We start from the raw sequence: 12626 nt of genomic DNA, 5'->3' as shown, positions 1-12626 counted from the left end.
ATATTTACCATGGCAGATGATTTGCATATAAAAAACAGGCTGTTCCCACAGCAAAGCAATAATGTTTATATTTGGTTTTGATTTGCAGGTTTTTTAAAGGAAGTTTGAGAACCTTTAACCTTAGTACAGAGTATTCTAAAACCCAATGAGAAATACCTTTAGTAGCTAATCATATTCTCCATTAATAAGAGCAAAAAGTTTGGATTCCAATCTAAGTCTCAGTCTTTTGATCACTGCTATTTGTGTTGGCTATTTAGTGCAGCTTAGCTACCAACATAATTTTTACTTAGATTATTGCCCGTTTTATGGCCTCATGTATTTTGTATCTGTATATTTTATATATATGAAAAAATATACATATCTTTTATAGTGAAAGATCAGATAAAAGCTATTATGAAATTGAATGCACAAAATGTTTTTATTACTCTAAGCAAATAAGTTAAATTGCATTTTCCATTAGACAGTACCTCAGCTCATTTATACATACAGTAGTTCACTGGTTTGAGTACACAATGAACAACTGAAAAAATGATCCATTTCCATCATTAATCTGATACTCTTGGGCAAAAAAGTCCAAACTCCCTATTAGAATACAGGTGGTAGTAATCAAAAAGAATTTTTTGATACCTCCCACTAACATTTTAAGATTAGAACTTAACCTTGAAATACATTCTGGACATAGTAACAAATAGTGACAGAAAATGGCATTTTAAAATGGTATCATATTTCTTCTGTAAATCTCAAAGTGATTTCTGTATGGGGAACCTGCTGACCAGAAAATTAAATTAGAATTTTGTACATCCTCAGATGTCCAAATACAGTTAAAGGACCATCCCCATCCCCCAAAAGAAAGAGAAGCATGTTTTCTCCCTTTTTACAGATATCAACACACATGGTATGTTCTCACAATTTTTATGAAGTGAGATAGTAACGAGGGTAAGTAGCCAGTAGTGGCAGGGCTAGATATACCTCAGATTCTGAGTGCAACAAGGCTAAGCCCCTTTAATCCATGCAAAGAACTTTCATGCATATGGTTTAGTGCATATAATATGATTATAGAATCAGGAAGTTCTTTAACATTTTGCTCTTTACTGGGCAAGTTAATTCACCCAGCATATTCTGAGTAGTGACAGCATTTTTTACGAAGCCTATGATTTGCTTTCATGTTAATAATTCCTCAAAAACACTAAGCATTATATTGTAAAGTCCCAGTGCTAAAAATGGGACATTTGCCTTTTCTAGATATTTTACAGGTTTACTTACAAAACTGAGCACGTGTATATTTATTTTTAAAGCTCAAATATTGACACTTGCAGAAGTTATGCCTATAAGCAGTTGAACGTATAAAGCAGGTTTTAATAAAATGTAAAAAAAAAGACACTTCATTGCAGATACATTGCATTTTATTCAAAGCTAAGTTCCCATAGCAGTGTAATCCTCTTTCATAAATTAGCCATAATGTCTCTAGTTTGTGATTAGGGTATTCATCCCTTTACCCCCTTTATATGTAAATGGATAACATTAGAATCCTAATAGACACACTGGATAAAGTGTTGTACAGGGCCATTTTGGGGCCAAGCAACAGTAAATATTTGACAGGTAAAGCAAATACCTAGAAATTTTAGTTTTGTTGAATGACTGAAACAAAACTTGCTAATGTGAATGTGAAGATAGGAAAAAAATGTAAAATTGTTTCTGCTTATTCTCCCAAGCAAGACTTCTCAGTGATATCTTACTCTGTTTCTTATGCATTCAAATTCATCTGTGGATTTTGTTCTTTTGAAAAAATATATCTGTACAGCCTTCTTTAAGTTACCAAATTCCTGAAAGTAATACATCTTTCCCCCTCATATTCTCTCCATTGCATAAGCATGAGGTGTACAGAGCAATGCAAGAATAGGTGATTCTAGTCCAAGGTAAGAAAATAGAACGGATTTTCTTGGTTGTGAGTTTTCAGATGTGCACAGTGGTAGCAACAGTAGATACCTCAGAGAATCCAGGGACACTAGAGGTTGAGCAGCAGGCTGCTAAGTGATTCAAAAGACTGGTTAGTAACACTGTTCTGTACTGGGTGCAGGCCGCTATTTTAACCATGCAGCTTCTGTGGCTCATGCATTGCCTTATGATCTGTAGTCCTTTTTGCTGTAGGGCTTGTTGCGTAATATGTTATCAATCTCATTTACCACATGTGATGTCATCTTTGGGAGAACCTGAAAGCAAGAGGAGAAGTACAAAGGATGTGGTTAGTACTGTTGGTCATTTGTTGTTGGTTTGTGATCTATATTAAGCAAAGTCATCTAGACTTGTATACGTTCATAAACCACAGCTGGAATGAATGTAAGCTCCTTGAGGTCAGGAGCCTTGTTTGCTGACTGCGTAAATTAAGGCATAAGGTATAACTGAAGGCTCATAGAAATATAATACAAGCCACATTTGGAATTTTAAATTTTCCAGTGGCTACCTTAAAGAGGTAAAAGGAAACAGGTGAAATGAATACATGTTTTTACTCATTATATCCAAAGCATCATTTCAACATGTAATCAGTATAGAAAATGAGATCCTTTATATATTCTTTTGTACTAGGCTTTCAAATCTTATGAGCATTTTATACTTCACATTTCCATTTAGACTAACCACCTTTTATGCACTCAGTAGCAACATGTGCACAAAGATGCATGAAGACTAGAAGCTACGTTGTAGACAGCACAGGTCTAGAGACGAAGTAGAGATTCATTCTGACTGGTGGTCAGAACTCCATTGAAGGATGGTCAGGGTTTGACAGGCATTCCAGGTAGATGGAATAGCATGAAAAAGTGAAATGAAGTGACATACAAGTATAGAGCAAGTAGTGGAGCTGTGGGGATGGTAGGAACAGGGGTAGGGAAATTGGGGTAAAGAGTGGAAAGTCTTCGTGATCATGGTATCTCCCCTGCCGGGTGAGTGTAAGAATGGAAAGTCCTGAATGCCATTTTATGGAGTTGGAACTTTATTCTGTAGGTGTGGGGAACCTCTCAGGACTTCTGATCTGGGAGTAAAACCATCAGACACCTGGAGGTAATTTGAGGGATGAGTTGGAGGAGGTTGGGGAACACAGATGTTAGATGTGTATTGCAATCTAAGCCAGAGACAAAAAGGGCCTTAACTAGGCTAGAAGCAATGGAGTAGGAAAGGAGAGTAGATCTGGGAGACATTTGGGAGGATGTTGGTGGTTTCAAGACTGAGTGGCTAGAAGGATATTGGTGTAAATTATTGAGATTGGAAACTAAAGGAGAAGTAATTTGGGGGATAAGAAATTTGGAGTGGGGTGTGTTGCATGTAACACATTAACTGCTACATGAGTTGTATTTAACTCACCCTAGTTTTGAGCCCAGGGCCTCATAAACCATTTGTAACTCAACATCTCTTCACCTTGGGAGCCACGAGAACTACCTTTCAAGTTGCATATAACTCATGCACAGAAAACAAAAATAAAAAATTTTTCATTAAATTAGAAAGGATCATTTTGTTTTTGAAGTTTTTATTCTATTTTTATAATAAAACACCGTGGCCCCCAGCAAAAATTTTTTGCCTAGTGTGGCAGTCCATATGTTAAGGTGCCTATAGGATACCCATGTAGAAATGACTTGTCGGCGCTGAAGTGCAGCTGTGGACTTTAGCAGTTGCAGGAAGACTGGAGTTGAGGATTTTTGAGTAATTTCCAGGAACACGCTAATTGAAGCTCCCGGGAAAAGATGAGCTCATCCAGGGCTAGTTCTGAGAAGTGGGCCAAGGGCACACATTACACCGTGAGACAAGGGACAAAGGCAGACGTTCATGCTGGAATAGTCTAACCCTATGTGGAGACTGTGGTGAAATACAATTCTGACGACCAGTTCTGAGGTTTCAGCCTCACCCTTCCTTTGCTGCAGTCGTGTTGGCCAAAGTGACCTTGTCTCCACTCAGCTGCTATCCTCAGAAGCCTTAGGCATTGGCAGAACAGTAGAGCTACTCAGCCTGGGAAACTTTTGCCTGGTTAACATTTTTTTATCCGAAGCTAAAGGAGGAATTTGATTTCCCACTAGTTCTGGAGTCTCAGGGTTTAAACGGCTCATGTGTTATTTAAAGTGAGATTGTGACAATGAGATTGAAATCTAGAAATTGGAATTGTTGGAGGTTTTGTATCTAAAATGCACTGGGTTATCTATGTAAGGAGAAAAATTCTTCATTCTTTATACCAAAATAAATTTATTATAGAAAAGAGATTTAAACATTAAAATGATGAAACCATAAAGTACTCGAATAAAAAAATAGTGTTGCAAGACCAAAATTTTCAAGAGAAGCTATACTTCTAGAATTTTATATGAAATCACCCAGTTTTTTAATGTTGACAACTATTTTAAAACATTTTAAGCTACTACAGATTAAGAAAACACTCCACAGGCTACCCAGTTTTGCAAACTTGGTGTTATATTGCCTGGAATAATTGGTGGGGTAAGGGGCATCTGGCTAGCGTTGCTGGGGCTGGCAGGGTATTAAGGAAGTCCTTCTGGGATGGGGTCACTATTGATCTAGACTTTGGGGACAGTAGGATTTTGCCAGCCTGGGGTGGTGGTCACTTTGCAGGTAGAAGACCACTGTGACATCTGGAGATCTGAGTGTGTGTGGTGGCTGGAGATTAGGGTTCTGGGAGGGGGGGTTGGGACTGTGAGGCCTGGATGTGGAGGGCCTGACTGCTGAGGAGCCTGGACTTTCCTGAGTGGGTGACAGGGAGCCTCAGAAAGGGGTTAAGGCTGATGGTAGGGGGAGGCAATTCTGTCCACCTTTTAGGCAGAAGTGAGGAACATGGGGACCTGTGTGGGCGATGGTGGGCTGCCAACAGCTGTGGTTTCTCCTCTGTAGTCTCTCCCACCTGTTGAGTCTCTGATTTATACACACTCTGATGTTTGCACACCGAGGCACACTGCATCCCTTGGAGCAGCTGCCTTCGCAGCCTACTAGAAATTTCGTTTTTTTATACCAGCGGGAACTCCATGCTTTCCATCCTTCTGCAGACAATCCCACCACTGCTGGGCACTTCCAGCCACCCAGTCTGCTTTTAGCCACATCACGGGGCCCAACCATAGCTTGTCTAGGGCGGACTTTTCAGTGCTGGGTGTGGAGTAGAAAGGGGGAGGGTTGGCAAGCCCCCGTGGTAGCAGCCTTGCTGCTTGGATAGTATTCCTTTTAGGGTGGATAACAGCCCCGTCCTGCTACCAGCTAGAGCCTTGTTAGGGAGGAAATGCTTGGCGAAGAAAACTGACTAAAGAGCTTTCCTCTGAAATGTGTCCCCTTCTCCCTCAGCTGCCTGGCCTACTCCCATGGTCTTTAAAGCTCAGCCCAGGAGTTACCTGTTTATGCCGTCCCCAGGCAGTCTGACCTCCTCCTGGGATGGCAGTGAGCTCCCTGTATTAATACAGTAGGAATCCTTAATTCCTCCCTCTTCCTGCCAAACCATGTTGTCTCTCTCTTCCAAACCGTGGAATCCATCCTGTTCTCCCCACCTCCCAGGCCACCACCCTAGTCGAAGCCACCATCACCTCTCGCCTGGACCACTGCCCTTGCCCTTCATTCTACTTTCCACACGGCAGCCACAGTGATCTTTAAACATCCAAATAGGAGCATGGTATGGCCCTCCTCCTAAAATCCTGCAAAGGATTCCTCACACGTAGAGTAAAGCCTGACCCCTGTGGTGTCCTGTGAGATCTGGCCCCTGCCTGCCTCTCCACTCCAATGCATCTGCTGTCCCCTTTGCTCACCACATGTTGGCGACACTGGCCCGAGGCTGGGAGTTCCTTCTGCTCTCGGGGCCTTTGCACTGCTCTTCCCTGTGCCTGGCATGTGCTTTCCTTCTTCCCACGCTGTGTGAAGGCACATGAATAATTGTGAAGGCCTCGGAATAAACATACTCCAGGGGGCCCTTTTGCAAAGATGTTATTTAAAATAGGCCCACCCATTCTCAATTAGTCTATTACAACATCCTATTAATTTTCTCAATAGCCCTTTTCAAAATCTGAAATTATTTTGTATGTTTGTTTATCTTTCTCCTACTGAAATGTAAACCCCTTGAAGGTTGGAAAATGTCTTTCTTGTTTCCTGTGGTATCTCCAGTGCCTGGTACATAGTTGGCACTCAGAGATCTGAACGAATTAAGGGACAGAGTTCTTCATTCACTTTTTCTCAGCCAGCCCATGAGCTCTTTAAAGGCAGGGTCCTGTTCTTACTCATCTTAGTACTTCCACTGCCTAGCATGGTGCAGCCATGGGATAGGGCTCCGTAAATATTGGTGGAATTGAAATCATTGGATTGAATTTCAGTTCTTTTGTGTACCAACTCTTCCCTCTCTCCTCATCATTACTGTGTAGACTTATCTTTTCCCAGAGCATAAGTGAAACTAAGAGAAAGTGGGGTGGCATTCATAAAAGGGGCTTGGCACACAGTAGGTTGGCAATCCACATTTGTGGAAAGAAAAAGTGAATAAACGACGTATGTGTATTGTCCAAAGACTATTACATTTCATGCAAGTTATTAAGCAGGCATTTACGGTCAGGATGGGGAAGTCAGTTGCCAGGTGTAACACTGGAATGCACTGTCCCACAGAAACAAATCGTCCTGAGAAGTGAGCTCTGGGAACATCGCCTGTTAATATCTGGATCCATCTACTGTGAAAGTTTTCTGTTGCTTCTTAGGCTTTTGTTCTCCCTCCCTTCACACCCATCCTGAAGGATAGAGGTGGGGAGAGATGGGGCACTGCTTGGAGATATCTTCAAAGGCACCACGACATTCCCTGGAGTTTGTTGGAAAGGGCTGCAGTACTTGCCTGAATGGCACCAAGGTTTTCAATGAGCTGTTCAGGAGTGGATGATCCCAGGAGCACGGAACTCACACCTTCGTTTCTCAGGCACCACGCTGGGAAGAAAGAACACTGGGTCAGGGTGTCAAAGCACTTCTCATTATTGATTAGCTTCTAAACACCAGCTACAGCTGTTTGTTGCAGCCGAAGTTTTTTAACTCTTTGTGGAGGATGCAGTGTTTTCTAGGATTAAAAACCTGAGCAGCGCCCCCTATTGTGTAAAAGATTTCATAGCATCTGTGCATTTGAATTGTGGGCTTAGGGTACATCCAGTCAAAGCCTATATTTTGTAAAGATTTCCCCTCCAGAAAGACAATGTTATTCTGTCTCTTTCAGAGCTAAATTTAATACTAATTTTCATGTTACCACCTAAAACCTATATTTATGACTGTGCAGAACGTGGGTTTCTCTGTGCATATTACTCTGACCACATGCTCTGGGTAAGAGTGGACAGAATTTCAGGTCTGGCATGTGTAATTCTTTGCAGAAACATCATTATCATCATTGTTGTCGTTACCACTTACTGCTCACTTACTCTTAATGCTTTACATATGTAATTTCCTTTTACCCAACAAGTTTGTAAGATATGTATTATTAGACCCATTTTACAGATGAAACAATTGTTATGAGATTAAGTAACTTGCCTATGGCCAAATAGCTATGTTTTACTGTGCTTGTTAAAGCTGTAGGGATGCTATTAATAATCACATTAAATATATTCTTTGATTTTTTTTCTGAAGAAAGGATTAAAGTGACAGTCAGACACATACTTAGGTACATGACATTTCCCCCCTCTAAAACCACCTTCCATCTCCATCATTTCTGTTACTGTTAATTGCAACTGACATTTCCTTGCCTTCCAACCTCAGAAGGCTCAAGCCACCAACAAATATTCTATTAAATTATTTTATTTGCATAGACTTTCTCTTGAGCTTTTTATATCATGGGTTTACTGTATCTGATATGTCCCAATTCTTGCTATTTCTTAATCCTGAGGAATTTTTTTCTAGAATCAGCACACATTTTATTCCTTTCTCACAGCTACCACATGAATTCTTTTATCTTCAGTTTCTTCATTTATAAGTGGAGATAGTAATAGCAAATCCCCCATTAACACCTGTAAGATAGGGCTAGTAACAGGACACACTTCATAGGATTGTTTCGATCAAGGAGACACGACCATGAGCATGGAGTGCCTATCACAGAGGCTGGAAAATATCCCGGCAAGGGAACTGAGAGTCTAAATGCTTTTCTGTCCTATATGTAGCCTCTGGCCACATGTGGCTATTGAGCATGCAAGGTGTATCTAGCCTGAATTGACATGTGCTGTACAGTAAAATATATCCTGGATTTTGAAGACTTAGTAGAAAGAAAAAGAGGGTAAAATATCTCAATAATTTTTCATATTTATTACATTGTTTGAAGTTATATTTTGGCCATATTGGGTTAAATAAAATCCATTCTTAAAATTAATTTCACCTGTTTTAAATTTTTTTTTTAATGTGGCCACTAGAAAATTTAAAATTAAGTACAGTTATGTGTTGCTTAATGACAGGGATACATTCTGAAAAATGCATTGTTAGGTGATTTCGTCATTGTGTGAACATCATAGAGTGTACTGACACAAACCGAGCCTACTGTACGTCTAGGTTCTATTGCTCCTGGGCCATCATCCTGGACAGTGTTACTGTACTGAATGCTGCAGGCAGTTGTAATACATGGTATTTGTGATTTAAACATATAGTTAAACATAAAAACGGTGCAGTAAAAATATGGTATAAAAGACAAAAAATAGCACACCTGTAGAGGGCACTCACCATGAATGGAGCTTGCAGGACTGGAAGTTGTTCTGGGTGAGTCAGTGAGTGAGTGGTGAGTGGATGTGAAGGCCTAGCACATTACTGTGCACTATTCTAGACTTTATAAACACTGTATACTTAGGCTATACTAAATTTATAAAAAAAATTTTTTCTTCTATAATAAATTAACCTTGGCTTACTGTAACTTTTTGGCTTTATAAACTTTTGAATTTTTAAAAAATGTTTTGGCTCTTGTAATAACACTTAGCTTAAAACAACAACCGCATTGTACAACTATATAAAAATTTTTCTTTATATCCTTATTCTATAAACATTTTCCTATTTTTAAAAGTTTTTTTAAACTTTTAAAACTTTTTTGTTAAAAACTAGGACACAAACGCACACATTAGCCCAGGTCTGCACAGAATCAGGATCACCGATATCACTGCCTTCCGCCTCCACATCCTGTCCCACTAGGAGTTCTTCAGGCGTAATGACATGTATGGAGCTGCCATCTCCTATGATCCCAATCCCTTCTGGAATACCCCTTGAAGGACCTGCCTGAGCCTGTTTTACAGTTAACTTTTTTTTAATAAGTAGGAGTACACTCTAAAATAATGACGAAAAGTATAGTAAATACATAAACCAGTAACATGGTTGTTTATTATCATTGTCAAGTATTATGAACTATATGTAATTGTATGTGCTAGACTTTTATATGACTGGCAGTGCATTAGGTTTTTTTACACCAGCATTACCACAAACGTGTGAGTAATGCGTTGTGCTAGGACTTTAGTATGACCGCAGCGTCACTAGGCAACAGGAATTTTTCAGCTGCATTACAATTTTAGGGAGCCTCCAACGTATATGTGGTCCATCATTGCCTGAAAGTTCATTATGTAGCCCATGACTGTATGTGGTTCACACCATCTCTCTCCCCAACAGTGTGGTGCATGTAGTTTTCATTTGTTACCGGTGACCATGAGCTTTGGACTCCACAACATTAGAGGAGCAAGTTTTATGGCCCTCATGAAGCTTCAGGGTGAAGTGGTTCCTCTAGGATGGACTTTCTGGATGGCTGTAGCCTTGGGCCTCTGTTACGGCCCTTTATCTCAGCCTCTCACCAACCCTGGCTTAGCTTTAACACAGACAGAAACTTGAGCCAGAAGAAATGGATGTCCCTATACAATTCACCCCTGGCACTTGTGAGGGTGTGTGCATTATCACTGAAATGTTCTCATTTGAACTGTTTTAAGAGAGAAGAGAAGGAAGTAAGAAAAGTCTTTTAGCATGTAAAAAATTCTGGGGAACCACGAATAATTCACTTTATATAGTATGTACCAGAAATTTATGCTTCAGAGATCACTCTACCCCCACAATAGACATTTTATCATGATAGGGGTGTGGGTCAGCAATAGAAAACTATATTTCTGTGATCTCAGCAGAAGTTCCCCCTCCCCTTCCCTTAGTAATTTCCTTACCAACGGCTAGCTGAGGTAGTGTGCATCCCAGACGCTCAGCAATTGGGGAAAGGTCTTTTAGCTTGTTTTGCTGTTTTCTCCCTTCTTCGCTTACAATTCTTTCCTTCAACCACTGGTAGCACTAGGGATAAGAATAACATTTAAATGTTAATGTCTTGTAAAGGTTTGATGTTAAAGATTGTTAATTCAATAAAATATGCGAACCTCATGGTGAATTCCTGAATCTTCTTGACTTTGACCTTACGTGTTGCAGTGATAAGATGCCTATGTCATCATGCAAAGAAATGTTCCCCGTGGTCTCCCTCCTTATTTATTGGCTCAAAACATATTGATTTTGCCTAATATTCACCATTTAAAGTGATCAACATGCACAACAGTTGTTAAAACCCAGACTCTGACATACAAGCAAGCAATTATATCTTAGTCTTCCAAGTGGAGGAAATGAGATTGATTATTGGGGTAGCCCAATTTTAGAATGTAGAAAAAAAAAAAGCGTTTACATCTACCAAGGTCTATTATGTTTCCTTTTGTTGAGAAAGCTGGGTGCCAAGTTTTCTGCTCAAAGAAAACCATTATCTTACATTCTTGTTATAACTATCTCTCTCCCTCTTGCCTTCAATTCACTCCTCATCTCTTATTCTTCTTATAATGGGGCTTCATTGTTAGCTTCCTCAGCCCTTTCCTAGAAGCAGACATGCTATAACTGATAGGTACCGAATACATTTTTTAAATTTTAGAGTGGGTAAAGACTTTCCCAAATGTGTATTATCTATTGTACAGCTATTGAAACTTAAAAAAGTAAGGAGACTCAAAACAGGAAACTATTCTCTAGAACCTATGCAAAGAGACCGACCTTGATCTGTAGACTATGAAGTGAGACTAATTTCCTAAATATAAAGAGAAAAATCTTTAATAACTTCTCAATGGCCTACTTTCCAGAAGTACATATGTTACTATGAAACATGGAACAATAGACTCTTCCGTACAAAGCAAGTACTAAGCAGCAACACCCAAAGGAAAAGAATATTTGTAAGAATGTTAGTCTGTGTTAGTGAAAATAATAAAAAAACATAGCACTGTGTGGCAATGCAGATTTTCTCTGCTGCGTGTATTTGCGACATAATTGCCATCACAGATCTTTTTCTTCACAAAGGCCGTAGAAAGCCTGGCAATGGTCAGTCTCGGCCATAGACACTCCACCCACATGATTTCAATAGGCTGCTTGCCTTTGTTTTTGAGTATTTTTTCCATCATTCTAAGACAATATTTCCAAGAAAAGGGTAACCACATTATGTTTTATTGTGATTTCTGGAATGATTTTTGCAGATGTGAAAAAGAGAAGGGCAAGCCGTCCCAGTTCTGTTTGCCTCCTAGATCTCAAAGGCTTGTGGTCTGGCTCTTAATTTGGGAGTTTGCTTGGGCAAATGGCCAAGAGTTTTCCCAGCCTCAGCTCCAGGAAGCCTCGTCTTCTTCCAGAGGAAGAGTGGCCTGGAACATCTCTCCAGGTGTCCGTGCCAGTTATGAACAACAAACACTGCCATCGGGGCCCAGGCAGCTCTCCTGGACCAGGGTGCTGGCTATGTCAGAGAGTCCCTGAACTTACTTTTCTGTCCTCAATGGAAAAACCATCACCAACCCTCACTTAAGTTTTATAACATCTTTCAGGGGACCAATATCTCTCAACGTTATTCAAACAAACAAAGATTGAAAACTAATAGCCAACTGCTTTTTGAACAACTGCTTCTCCTTATAACTTAAAGAGTTTCTGACATTTCAGTATATACCACATACGTAAAGAATGGATGATTTATTTGTCAATCTTATGAAACTCCTTCATTTTTGAAATCTTATGTGCAAGATTCTTTTTCTTAGGATTGGGTTACCAGTTACGTGTGTATATGTATATATGTGTGTGTGTTACAGACACACACACACCATAATGAGAGACTTCTGTAAGTAAAAAACATCAAGCATTCATTTATTGAGTTTCTCTCTCTGTACCCTCAACACCGTAAATCTCAATGTCACTTTAATCATTGGAAAATACAAGTAGGTTAGGGTTTTTTAAAAGTATATGCATCATTTTTATACTGCTTTCCTCACACCAAAGGAAACAAACATGTTTTGGTAATAAACAGCTTTAACTGCTTTGCAAATGGAAAAATGTTAGCACAGGGAGGAGATGAGGCTTAATTAAAATATTAATTAAATATGGAAGCAAACCAGTGTTTTTGTAAGAAGGTTGGTGATGGGTGTGGTTGTGGCAATAATAAACCCAGCTTGCTGACTGGGTGGTAATCCGTGAATCAAAAGATGAAATCTCTTCCACCCTTATTCTATCGCCTACCCCACTGCACTGTGATGATTTGATTACATGTTGGTCTTCCTTTCTAAACTGAGCAGATGGAAAGCAGGGACGGCTTGTTGTATGTCACCATCTCCAGTCCTGACACTTGTGGCTGGCAGAGGGGCTCAGCT

The 12626-nt window shown here is 39.8% G+C and overlaps 1 protein-coding gene across 3 annotated transcripts in view; it reads right to left on the bottom strand.

The window, feature by feature from the left end:
- Positions 1-1650: 1650 nt before the first annotated feature.
- KCNAB1 (potassium voltage-gated channel subfamily A regulatory beta subunit 1) overlaps positions 1651-12626 on the bottom strand; it is a 351971-nt gene continuing 340995 nt past the window's right edge. For all 3 annotated transcript variants that reach the window (XM_045539527.1, XM_045539524.1, XM_045539526.1), the window contains 3 exons: positions 10149-10269; positions 6836-6924; positions 1651-2210 (listed from right to left, as the gene is read on the bottom strand). In XM_045539527.1, the coding sequence (XP_045395483.1) occupies positions 2121-2210; positions 6836-6924; positions 10149-10269 (300 nt within the window). In that variant the 3' untranslated portion in view covers positions 1651-2120. The remainder of the gene's footprint in view (positions 2211-6835; positions 6925-10148; positions 10270-12626) is intronic.

The sequence above is a fragment of the Lemur catta genome, chromosome 1 (genome assembly GCF_020740605.2).
Source record: "Lemur catta isolate mLemCat1 chromosome 1, mLemCat1.pri, whole genome shotgun sequence".
In the NCBI taxonomy this organism is placed as follows: Eukaryota; Metazoa; Chordata; class Mammalia; order Primates; family Lemuridae; genus Lemur; species Lemur catta.
The sequence above is the reverse complement of the archived record's forward strand: the minus strand, read 5'-3'. Positions and strand labels throughout refer to the sequence as shown.